The following is a 12,025-nucleotide window of genomic DNA, read 5'->3' as shown; positions in this document are numbered from 1 at the left end:
GGGTTTTCTTTTTGGAGACAGAGCCTCACTCTATCACCCAGGCTGGAGTGCTGCGGCCCATTCTTGGCTCACTGCAGCCTCCGCCCCTGGATTCAAGTGTTTCTCCTGCCTCAGCCCCCCAAGTAGCTGGGACTACAGGCGCATGCTACCACACCCAGCTAATTTTTGTATTTTTGTTAGAGATAGATATTCACCATGTTGGCCAAGCTGGTCTCAAACTCCTGACCTCAAGTAATCTGTCTGCCTTGGCCTCCCAAAGTGCTGGAATTATAGGCATGAGCCACCACATGCAGCCTGTCATTGTTTTTTTTTTCACTCCTGAATTAAATTTACATTTGGAAAAATGAGATTTTCTAAGTCATGTATTTTAAGGAAAAGAGCTTCCTTTACGGCATAATACTTATTTTAGAAAAAATACGTATTTTTTAACAGGGTATCCAGAAGTTGGCTAGTCAATACCTGAAGAGAGATTGGCCTGGAGTAAAAGCTGATGATCGGAATGATTACAGGTAACTTAGTAGTTTTTGCCTATTTTCTTTAGAAATGGTTTTACTTAAAGCTGTGTCACATATAGATAATGTAACACTTTAGTTTTTAAAAGAATCACTTCTTTCCTCTGTCTGCTGTGTTTTTGGGTATAATTTCAAAATTATCAAAATTTTAATGTTTTATAACATTAAACAATCTATATGAAATAGATTGTAATCTATATAAAATAGATCATTTTCATGTCTTTATATATAAGCCAAGATTATATTTTATATAATTATACCCCCAATTGAAACTTAAAGAAGGCAGGTGACAATGGAACACAAATTGCTGAGTGACCTATGATGGAACACATTATTGTGATGGTGATGAAACAAGATTGTGTATGTTCTGCCATCTTCATTGATACTTCTGAAATAAATTCTAAATACGGAAAGATGGGGTTTTTGTGAGACTAGGGGGGAAACTTTCTAAGTAATGTAAGGAAAAGAGCTTCTTTTTAGCACAATACTTAATTTAGAAATATATATGTGTGTTTGTATATTTGAATATAAACAAAAGATTTAGATGTGGTCAGTTAATATACCACATACGAATACGAAGTGTAATGAAGGTGGATGAGAATGGAACACAGATTGTGTCCTTAGTGACCTACCGATATCTTAAAAGTATAAGTTTGTTTAGAATTTGGTTTCTTTTGGCCAGGCGCAGTGGCTCACGCCTGTAATCCCAGCACTTTGGGAGGCCAAGGCAGGCGGATCACCTGAGATCAGGAGTTTGAGACCTGCCTGGCCATCATGGAGAAACCCTGTCTTGACTAAAAGTAGAAAAATTAGCCAGGTGTGGTGGCGAGCGCCTGTAATCCCAGCTACTCGGGAGACTGAGGCAGGATGATTGCTTAAACCCAGGAGGCAGAGGTTGCAGTGAGCCGAGATTGCGCCACTGCACTCCAACCTGGGCAACAGAGTGAGACTCTGGCTCAAAAAAAAAAAAAAAAAAAAAAAAAAGAATTTGATTTCTTTTTTGAGGTCAGTTTGGAAGTATTTACTGTCTTTTATGCTCAGGAGTTGTCCTTTGTGTTGAAGGACCCAGAAGTCAGTGACCTCAGAGCTTGCAGTCTGGTTATGATTATGATCAAATACCGTTGAAACAATAGCAGAGAATCCAGGGTAGTTAAGAACTTAGTATTGAAGTGTATGATTTAGAGTCTGAATACGAAATTGAGCTGTTGAATTGTCAGTGATGATTGACATCAGATAATTTCTTAAGAATGTGGCAATGGAGCTAGAAAACTGAAGGATATATGATAAGAAACCCTAATAGTTCTTCACAGTGGCCTACCAATAATCATGGAAGGTGCCGTGAGGGCTATAAATAATAGAACAGTATGATTGCAATATTAAAGCAAAACAGGAAATAAAAATATTAATAGATTTTCTTCATGCCTGTAATCCTAGCACTTTGGGAGGCCGAAGTGGAAGAATCACTTGAGGCTAGTAATTCAAGACTAGCCTGTGCAGTATAATGAGACTCCATCTCTACAAAAAAATACAAACATTAGCTGGGTGTGGTGGTATGTGCCTGTAGTCCCAGCTACTCAGGAGGCTAAGGCAGGAGGATTGCTTGAGCCCAGGAGTTCAAGGCTGCAGTGAGCTATGAATGCACTACTCCCCTCCAGCCTGGGTGAGAGAGTGAGACTCTGTCTCTCAAAAAAAAACCAAAACAAACAAACAAACAAAAAACAAACACAAATTTTCTTAAGGATTTTCTGTATCTGCAAAATTCAGCTAAGGAGGAAGAGAGGAGAGATGAAATTCTAGGCAAGAGAGACAAGTAGAACAAAACCTTGGGGTGACAGTGAGCATGGGCTGTTCAGTGTTGCTGGTATAAGGAAATTAGCCTAAGAAGAAGATTGCTTGCAGTAAAGAAGGATCCAACTTATAGATAGCTAGGCTGGGCATGGTGGCTCATGCCTGCAATCCCAGTGCTTTGGGAGGCTGAAATGGGAGGATTGCTTGAGGCCAGGAGTTATATTCCAAGTTCGTTTAAAATTCAGAATTCAGGTTACCAAAGAAATAAGGATTAAAAAGCTATGCTCCTAGGCTAGCTTATAAACTCTAACTTAAAGAAGTATTGCAAGCCAACATATACCAAATATTTACTATGTGACAGGCACTGTGCTAGGAACTCATCTCCTATGATTATCAGAACAGCTCTGTGAGGTAGATATAATTATATAATTATTCTCATTTTATACACTAGGAAACCAGGTCTCAGGTTATATTTCTTACTCAAGGTCAGATAGCTATTTAAAGACACATTCATTCTTTCTTTCATATTCATAGGCTACATATGAAATACCTACTACATGTCAGCAGTTAAAGTAGACCTTAGGATTAGAGAGACTAGAAGATATGCTGTCTATCCTTCGTAAGCATACAGGAGATAGCCACTATAAACAGTTGCAGAATTGGATAATAGGAGAGGGACATTGGAGCCATAGAAGAAAACCTAGGCTTGTAGAGCCAGGTCTTAAAGAATGTGCAGGAGTTTTCCAGGCAGAAGGTTTGGTAAAAGGAATTCTAAGTGAAAATAACCCCTTCAAGGCATGGAGCATGAGAAAATGTGACTGTTAGGTAACAGTTCAGTAGGGTTGCTGTGAAGTATGTGCGTTAGAGGTTAACTGGAGTGGTGGAGATGAAGGATACATCATAGGTAGGCATCATAAAAGGACTTTACATATCACAGTATAGAGTTGGCTTTTTTATTCAGAACGTAATGGAGGTGTTGAAGTGTTTCCATGAGAGGAATTACATTATCATCTTTACTTTAGTGATAGTATAAAGGTGGATCAGAGGGTTGTGAGGAAGAATTCAGAAAGGATAGAATGGCAGGAATTTAATTCCTCATCGTCTCATATTTGAACCAAGGAAATTGTAGCAGAAATCAAGTTGTAGGGAAGATTTCAGAGGTGTTTAGAAGACTGAAGCCAGAGGACTTGCAAGTGATTTGGCAGTTTTGTTTTTTGTGTTTGTCAAGTTTGTTCTGAGACAATCTACATATATAAACAGTTTTCTTCATATTTAAAATAGCTCTTGCAACATAGAAGGCACTTGATAAATATTTACTGACTAAATGAATGAAGCAGGAGGAGAGAGATGAAGAATTATACAATGACTCCCAGGTGTTTTCATTTAGGCAACTGAGAGAATGGTGGTGCTATTGTGGAAGAAGACAATAGAAAGATCAGGATTGAGGCTGAGAACTACAATTGCCAATGTTTTTGTTTATTTGGAGCTTATTTTAGTTTTAGTCATTTAAAATTTTCCATTTAACTTTTTTGTATTTATATTTGCATTGGTAGTTTTAAAATTCTTTTCCAAGTAATACATGTTTTTTTATCAAGTAGATAAACAGTACAAAAGTATAAAGAATATCATTTCCCAAGCACCTTCCATTCACATTTCTACTCCCCTAGGATAATTGCTATTACAAGTGTGTGGTCTTTTCTTTTACATTTTTTTCTGTGTGATTCACACATGGACTTACATAGTTTTGTTATTTCTAACAGAACTGCAATTATTATATGCATGCACTGTGTAACACCCCTGCTCCCCCCACACACACTAAGGAGTCTATTTTAGAAATCCCTTCATGTCAGTATGTTCTGGTCCCTCATTCTTTTTAATGCCTGCTTTAGTGCCATAGTATTGATGAACTATACTTTTGTTATCCACGTCCCTATTTGTAGTTATTTAGTTTATTAGTATTTCAAATAATGCTGCAGTGAATAAGTTCTGTATGAACAAAAGTATATTTTTGTACACTGAAAGTTTATCTGTAGGGTAAATTCTTAGAGGGGGTAATGCTGGATCAAAGGGTTTATACATTTAAAATGTTGATATTGGAGGGAGGGGCTTCAAGGTAGCTGACAATTCTGCCAATGGCCTAGGGATCAGCCTGCCCCTGCCTACCATGGCTGGCACCTGCACACACTGTTAAGAGCCTGAGGACAAGCCAGCCCAGCCTGGCTTCATATCCCTACTCCATGCCAGAGCACATAGACTAGGGTCCAGGAGATTGCCCAGCACATTCTACCACCATTGGCACCTGAATACTCCAGGGGGCCTGAGGTTGGTTCTACCCACCCCTGCCACTGCAATCACAGCTGACACCTACTTGCACATACCACCTGCAGGCTTGGAGACTGAGCCGCCCACTCCATCACAGCCACCACCAACACCAGCATACACTGCTCAAGACCCAGAAGGTGATCCCACCACTGCCACTGCCTGTTTTATGCCAGCTGCCCAGAGGCCCAAGAATCCGCCTTCCCACCCAGCTCACTGCTGCAACTACCAGCATCTGAGTAAGCCACCTGGAGGCCAAGAATTGGCCCACCTGGACTATTGGTGCCAACTCACCACTGTCTCTACTGGGGCTCAAAGACTGGCCTACCTGGTGTCCCAACCCTCAGCAAAACTTTACCACAGGCCTCACTAATAACTGCACCTGAAACCACCGAAGAAATTACAAACACCACTGACACTATTTATAGCCAAAGAAATCATACAGATACTGTACCACTGTAAGCACCCAGAATCAAGGCCAAAGGGCCCTATCCAAGCAACACCATAGATCTATCTTCAGGAAAACTTTCCCTACATAAGCAAATTTAAAAAATTGGAAGAAGTGACTATTACATCAGATGTGCAGTTATCAATGTAGGAAACATGAAAAAGCAAGGAAATATAACTCCAAAGGAATGAAATAATTCTCTAGTAACAGATCCCAATCAAAAACAAATTTACAAAATCCTGGAAAAAGAATTCAAAATTTTGATATTAAAGAAACTCAAGGAGATATAAGAAAATTCTGAAAAACAGTACAGAGAAATCAGAAAAACAATTCAGGATATGAATGAGAAATTTACCAAAGAGATGGATATAAAAAAGAACCAAACAGAAATTCTATAGTGGAAGAATTCATTGAATGAAATACAAAATACATTTGAAAGCTTCAGCAGTAGACTAGATCAAGCAAAAGAGAGGATCTCAAAACTTGAAGACAGGTCCTATGAAATAACTCAAGCAGACAAAAAGAAGAAAAATAAGAAAGAATTAACAAAGGGGGCGGAGCAAGATGGCCGAATAGGAACAGCTCCAGTCTCCAACTCCCAGCGCGAGCGACACAGAAGACCGGTGATTTCTGCATTTTCAACTGAGGTACTGGGTTCATCTCACTGGGGAGTGCCGGACGATCGGTGCTGGTCAGCTGCTGCAGCCCAACCAGCGAGAGCTGAAGCAGGGCGAGGCATTGCCTCACCTGGGAAGCGCAAGGGGGAAGGGAATCCCTTTTCCTAGCCAGGGGAACGGAGACACACAACACCTGGAAAATCGGGTAACTCCCACCCCAATACTGCGCTTTAAGCAAACAGGCACACCAGGAGATCATATCCCACACCTGGCCGGGAGGGTCCCACACCCACGGAGCCTCCCTCATTGCTAGCACAGCAGTCTGTGATCTACCGGCAAGGCAGCAGCGAGGCTGGGGGAGGGGCGCCCGCCATTGCTGAGGCTTAAGTAGGTAAACAAAGCTGCTGGGAAGCTCGAACTGGGTGGAGCTCACAGCAGCTCAAGGAAACCTGCCTGTCTCTGTAGACTCCACCTCTGGGGACAGGGCAATAACAAACACAGCCGAAACCTCTGCAGATACAAACGACTCTGTCTCACAGCTTTGAAGAGAGCAGTGGATCTCCCAACACGGAGGTTGAGATCTGAGAAGGGACAGACTCCCTGCTCAAGTGGGTCCCTGACCCCTGAGTAGCCTAACTGGGAGACATCCCCCACTAGGGGCAGTCTGACACCCCACACCTCACAGGGTGGAGTACACCCCTGAGAGGAAGCTTCCAAAGCAAGAATCAGACAGGTACACTCGCTGTTCAGAAATATTCTATCTTCTGCAGCCTCTGCTGCTGATACCCAGGCAAACAGGGTCTGGAGTGGACCTCAAGCAATCTCCAACAGACCTACAGCTGAGGGTCCTGACTGTTAGAAGGAAAACTATCAAACAGGAAGGACACCCACACCAAAACCCCATCAGTACATCACCATCATCAAGACCAGAGGCAGATAAAACCACAAAGATGGGGAAAAAGCAGGGCAGAAAAGCTGGAAATTCAAAAAATAAGAGCACATCTCCCCCGGCAAAGGAGCGCAGCTCATCGCCAGCAACAGATCAAAGCTGGACAGAGAATGACTTTGACGAGATGAGAGAAGAAGGCTTCAGACCATCAAATTTCTCAGAGCTAAAGGAGGAATTACGTACCCAGCGCAAAGAAACTAAAAATCTTGAAAAAAAAGTGGAAGAATTGATGGCTAGAGTAATTAATGCAGAGAAGGTCATAAACGAAATGAAAGAGATGAAAACCATGACACGAGAAATACGTGACAAATGCACAAGCTTCAGTAACCGACTCGATCAACTGGAAGAAAGAGTATCTGCGATTGAGGATCAAATGAATGAAATGAAGCGAGAAGAGAAACCAAAAGAAAAAAGAAGAAAAAGAAATGAACAAAGCCTGCAAGAAGTATGGAATTATGTAAAAAGACCAAATCTACGTCTGATTGGGGTGCCTGAAAGTGAGGGGGAAAATGGAACCAAGTTGGAAAACACTCTTCAGGATATCATCCAGGAGAACTTCCCCAACCTAGTAGGTCAGGCCAACATTCAAATCCAGGAAATACAGAGAATGCCACAAAGATACTCCTCGAGAAGAGCAACTCCAAGACACATAATTGCCAGATTCACCAAAGTTGAAATGAAGGAAAAAATCTTAAGGGCAGCCAGAGAGAAAGGTCGGGTTACCCACAAAGGGAAGCCCATGAGACTAACAGCAGATCTCTCGGCAGAAACTCTCCAAGCCAGAAGAGAGTGGGGGCCAATATTCAACATTCTTAAAGAAAAGAATTTTCAACCCAGAATTTCATATCCAGCCAAACTAAGTTTCATAAGTGAAGGAGAAATAAAATCCTTTACAGATAAGCAAATGCTTACAGATTTTGTCACCACTAGGCCTGCCTTACAAGAGACCCTGAAGGAAGCACTAAACATGGAAAGGAACAACCGGTACCAGCCATTGCAAAAACATGCCAAAATGTAAAGACCATCGAGGCTAGGAAGAAACTGCATCAACTAACGAGCAAAATAACCAGTTAATATCATAATGGCAGGATCAAGTTCACACATAACAATCTTAACCTTAAATGTAAATGGACTAAATGCTCCAATTAAAAGACACAGACTGGCAAACTGGATAAAGAGTCAAGACCCATCAGTCTGCTGTATTCAGGAGACCCATCTCACACGCAGAGACACACATAGGCTCAAAATAAAGGGATGGAGGAAGATTTACCAAGCAAATGGAGAACAAAAAAAAGCGGGGGTTGCAATACTAGTCTCTGATAAAACAGATTTTAAACCATCAAAGATCAAAAGAGACAAAGAAGGCCATTACATAATGGTAAAGGGATCAATTCAACAGGAAGAGCTAACTATCCTAAATATATATGCACCCAATACAGGAGCACCCAGATTCATAAAGCAAGTCCTTAGAGACTTACAAAGAGACTTAGACTCCCATACAATAACAATGGGAGACTTCAATACTCCACTGTCAACATTAGACAGATCAACGAGACAGAAAGTTAACAAGGATATCCAGGAATTGAACTCATCTCTGCAGCAAGCAGACCTAATAGACATCTATAGAACTCTCCACCCCAAATCAACAGAATATACATTCTTCTCAGCACCACATCGTACTTACTCGAAAATCGACCACGTAATTGGAAGTAAAGCACTCCTCAGCAAATGTACAAGAACAGAAATTATAACAAACTGTCTCTCAGACCACAGTGCAATCAAAGTAGAACTCAGGACTAAGAAACTCAATCAAAACCGCTCAACTACATGGAAACTGAACAACCTGCTCCTGAATGACTACTGGGTACATAACGAAATGAAGGCAGAAATAAAGATGTTCTTTGAAACCAATGAGAACAAAGATACAACATACCAGAATCTCTGGGACACATTTAAAGCAGTGTGTAGAGGGAAATTTATAGCACTAAATGCCCACAAGAGAAAGCAGGAAAGATCTAAAATTGACACTCTAACATCGCAATTAAAAGAACTAGAGAAGCAAGAGCAAACACATTCGAAAGCTAGCAGAAGGCAAGAAATAACTAAGATCAGAGCAGAACTGAAGGAGATAGAGACACAAAAAACCCTCCAAAAAATCAATGAATCCAGGAGTTGGTTTTTTGAAAAGATCAACAAAATTGACAGACCACTAGCAAGACTAATAAAGAAGAAAAGAGAGAAGAATCAAATCGACGCAATTAAAAATGATAAAGGGGATATCACCACCGACCCACAGAAATACAAACTACCATCAGAGAATACTATAAACACCTCTACGCAAATAAACTGGAAAATCTAGAAGAAATGGATAATTTCCTGGACACTTACACTCTTCCAAGACTAAACCAGGAAGAAGCTGAATCCCTGAATAGACCAATAGTAGGCTCTGAAATTGAGGCAATAATTAGTAGCCTACCAACCAAAAAAAGTCCAGGACCAGATGGATTCACAGCTGAATTCTACCAGAGGTACAAGGAGGAGTTGGTACCATTCCTTCTGAAACTATTCCAATCAATAGAAAAAGAGGGAATCCTCCCTAACTCATTTTATGAGGCCAACATCATCCTGATACCAAAGCCTGGCAGAGACACAACAAAAAAAGAGAATTTTAGACCAATATCCCTGATGAACATCGATGCAAAAATCCTCAATAAAATACTGGCAAACCGGATTCAGCAACACATCAAAAAGCTTATCCACCATGATCAAGTGGGCTTCATCCCTGGGATGCAAGGCTGGTTCAACATTCGCAAATCAATAAACATAATCCAGCATATAAACAGAACCAAAGACAAGAACCACATGATTATCTCAATAGATGCAGAAAAGGCTTTTGACAAAATTCAACAGCCCTTCATGCTAAAAACGCTCAATAAATTCGGTATTGATGGAACATACCTCAAAATAATAAGAGCTATTTATGACAAACCCACAGCCAATATCATACTGAATGGGCAAAAACTGGAAAAATTCCCTTTGAAAACTGGCACAAGACAGGGATGCCCTCTCTCACCACTCCTATTCAACATAGTGCTGGAAGTTCTGGCTAGGGCAGTTAGGCAAGAGAAAGAAATCAAGGGTATTCAGTTAGGAAAAGAAGAAGTCAAACTGTCCCTGTTTGCTGATGACATGATTGTATATTTAGAAAACCCCATTGTCTCAGCCCAGAATCTCCTTAAGCTGATAAGCAACTTCAGCAAAGTCTCAGGATACAAAAGTAATGTGCAAAAATCACAAGCATTCTTATACACCAGTAACAGACAAACAGAGAGCCAAATCAGGAATGAACTTCCATTCACAATTGCTTCAAAGAGAATAAAATACCTAGGAATCCAACTTACAAGGGATGTAAAGGACCTCTTCAAGGAGAACTACAAACCACTGCTCAGTGAAATAAAAGAGGACACAAACAAATGGAAGAACATACCATGCTCATGGATAGGAAGAATCAATATCGTGAAAATGGCCATACTGCCCAAGGTAATTTATAGATTCAATGCCATCCCCATCAAGCTACCAATGAGTTTCTTCACAGAATTGGAAAAAACTGCTTTAAAGTTCATATGGAACCAAAAAAGAGCCCGCATCTCCAAGACAATCCTAAGTCAAAAGAACAAAGTTGGAGGCATCACGCTACCTGACTTCAAACTATACTACAAGGCTACAGTAACCAAAACAGCATGGTACTGGTACCAAAACAGAGATCTAGACCAATGGAACAGAACAGAGTCTCAGAAATAATACCACACATCTACAGCCATCTGATCTTTGACAAACCTGAGAGAAACAAGAAATGGGGAAAGGATTCCCTATTTAATAAATGGTGCTGGGAAAATTGGCTAGCCATAAGTAGAAAGCTGAAACTGGATCCTTTCCTTACTCCCTATACGAAAATTAATTCAAGATGGATTAGAGACTTAAATGTTAGACCTAATACCATAAAAATCCTAGAAGAAAACCTAGGTAGTACCATTCAGGACATAGGCATGGGAAAAGACTTCATGTCTAAAACACCAAAAGCAACGGCAGCAAAAGCCAAAATTGACAAATGGGATCTCATTAAACTAAAGAGCTTCTGCACAGCAAAAGAAACTACCATCAGAGTGAACAGGCAACCTACAGAATGGGAGAAAATTTTTGCAATCTACTCATCTGACAAAGGGCTAATATCCAGAACCTACAAAGAACTCAAACAAATTTACAAGAAAAAAACAAACAACCCCATCAAAAAGTGGGCAAAGGATATGAACAGACAGTTCTCAAAAGAAGACATTCATACAGCTAACAGACACATGAGAAAATGCTCATCATCACTGGCCATCAGAGAAAGGCAAATCAAAACCACAATGAGATACCATCTCACACCAGTTAAAATGGCGATCATTAAAAAGTCAGGAAACAACAGGTGCTGGAGAGGATGTGGAGAAATAGGAACACTTTTATACTGTTGGTGGGATTGTAAACTCGTTCAACCATTATGGAAAACAATATGGTGATTCCTCAAGGATCTAGAACTAGATGTACCATATGACCCAGCCATCCCATTACTGGGTATATACCCAAAGGATTATAAATTATGCTGCTATAAAGACACATGCACACGTATGTTTATTGCGGCACTATTCACAATAGCAAAGACTTGGAATCAACCCAAATGTCCATCAGTGACAGATTGGATTAAGAAAATGTGGCACATATACACCATGGAATACTATGCAGCCATCAAAAAGGATGAGTTTGTGTCCTTTGTAGGGACATGGATGCAGCTGGAAACCATCATTCTTAGCAAACTATCACAAGAACAGAAAACCAAACACCGCATGTTCTCACTCATAGGTGGGAACTGAACAATGAGATCACTTGGACTCAGGAAGGGGAACATCACACACAGGGGCCTATCATGGGGAGGGGGGAGGCGGGAGGGATTGCATTGGGAGTTATACCTGATGTAAATGACGAGTTGATGGGTGCAGCACACCAACATGGCACAAGTATACATATGTAACAAACCTGCACGTTATGCACATGTACCCTACAACTTAAAGTATAATAATAATAAATAAATTAAAAAAAAAAAAAAGAATTAACAAAGCCTTTGTGTTATATGGGACAACATAAAGTGACCAAATACACACATTATTGGTTTCCCAGATGGTAAAGAGGGAAGGGAAGGGTTAGAAAATCTATTTGATGAAATAATAGACAAAAACTTACCAAGTCTGACAAGAGATTTAGACATCCAGATACTGGAGGCTCTGAGACCCTCCAAGCAAATGAAATGCAAAAGGCATTATCCATGGTACATTATAGTCAAACTATGTAACATCAAAGA

General features: G+C 40.5%; 1 protein-coding gene across 1 annotated transcript in view; it reads left to right on the top strand.

Annotated features, from left to right (window-relative positions):
* FCHSD2 (FCH and double SH3 domains 2) overlaps positions 1–12,025 on the top strand; it is a 339,502-nt gene that overhangs the window by 153,692 nt on the left and 173,785 nt on the right. Inside the window, exon 4 of the mRNA XM_050756143.1 lies at positions 433–509. Coding sequence (XP_050612100.1) covers positions 433–509 — 77 coding nt within the window. The remainder of the gene's footprint in view (positions 1–432; positions 510–12,025) is intronic.

The sequence above is a fragment of the Macaca thibetana genome, chromosome 14 (assembly GCF_024542745.1).
Source record: "Macaca thibetana thibetana isolate TM-01 chromosome 14, ASM2454274v1, whole genome shotgun sequence".
In the NCBI taxonomy this organism is placed as follows: domain Eukaryota; kingdom Metazoa; phylum Chordata; class Mammalia; order Primates; family Cercopithecidae; genus Macaca; species Macaca thibetana.
The sequence above is the reverse complement of the archived record's forward strand: the minus strand, read 5'-3'. Positions and strand labels throughout refer to the sequence as shown.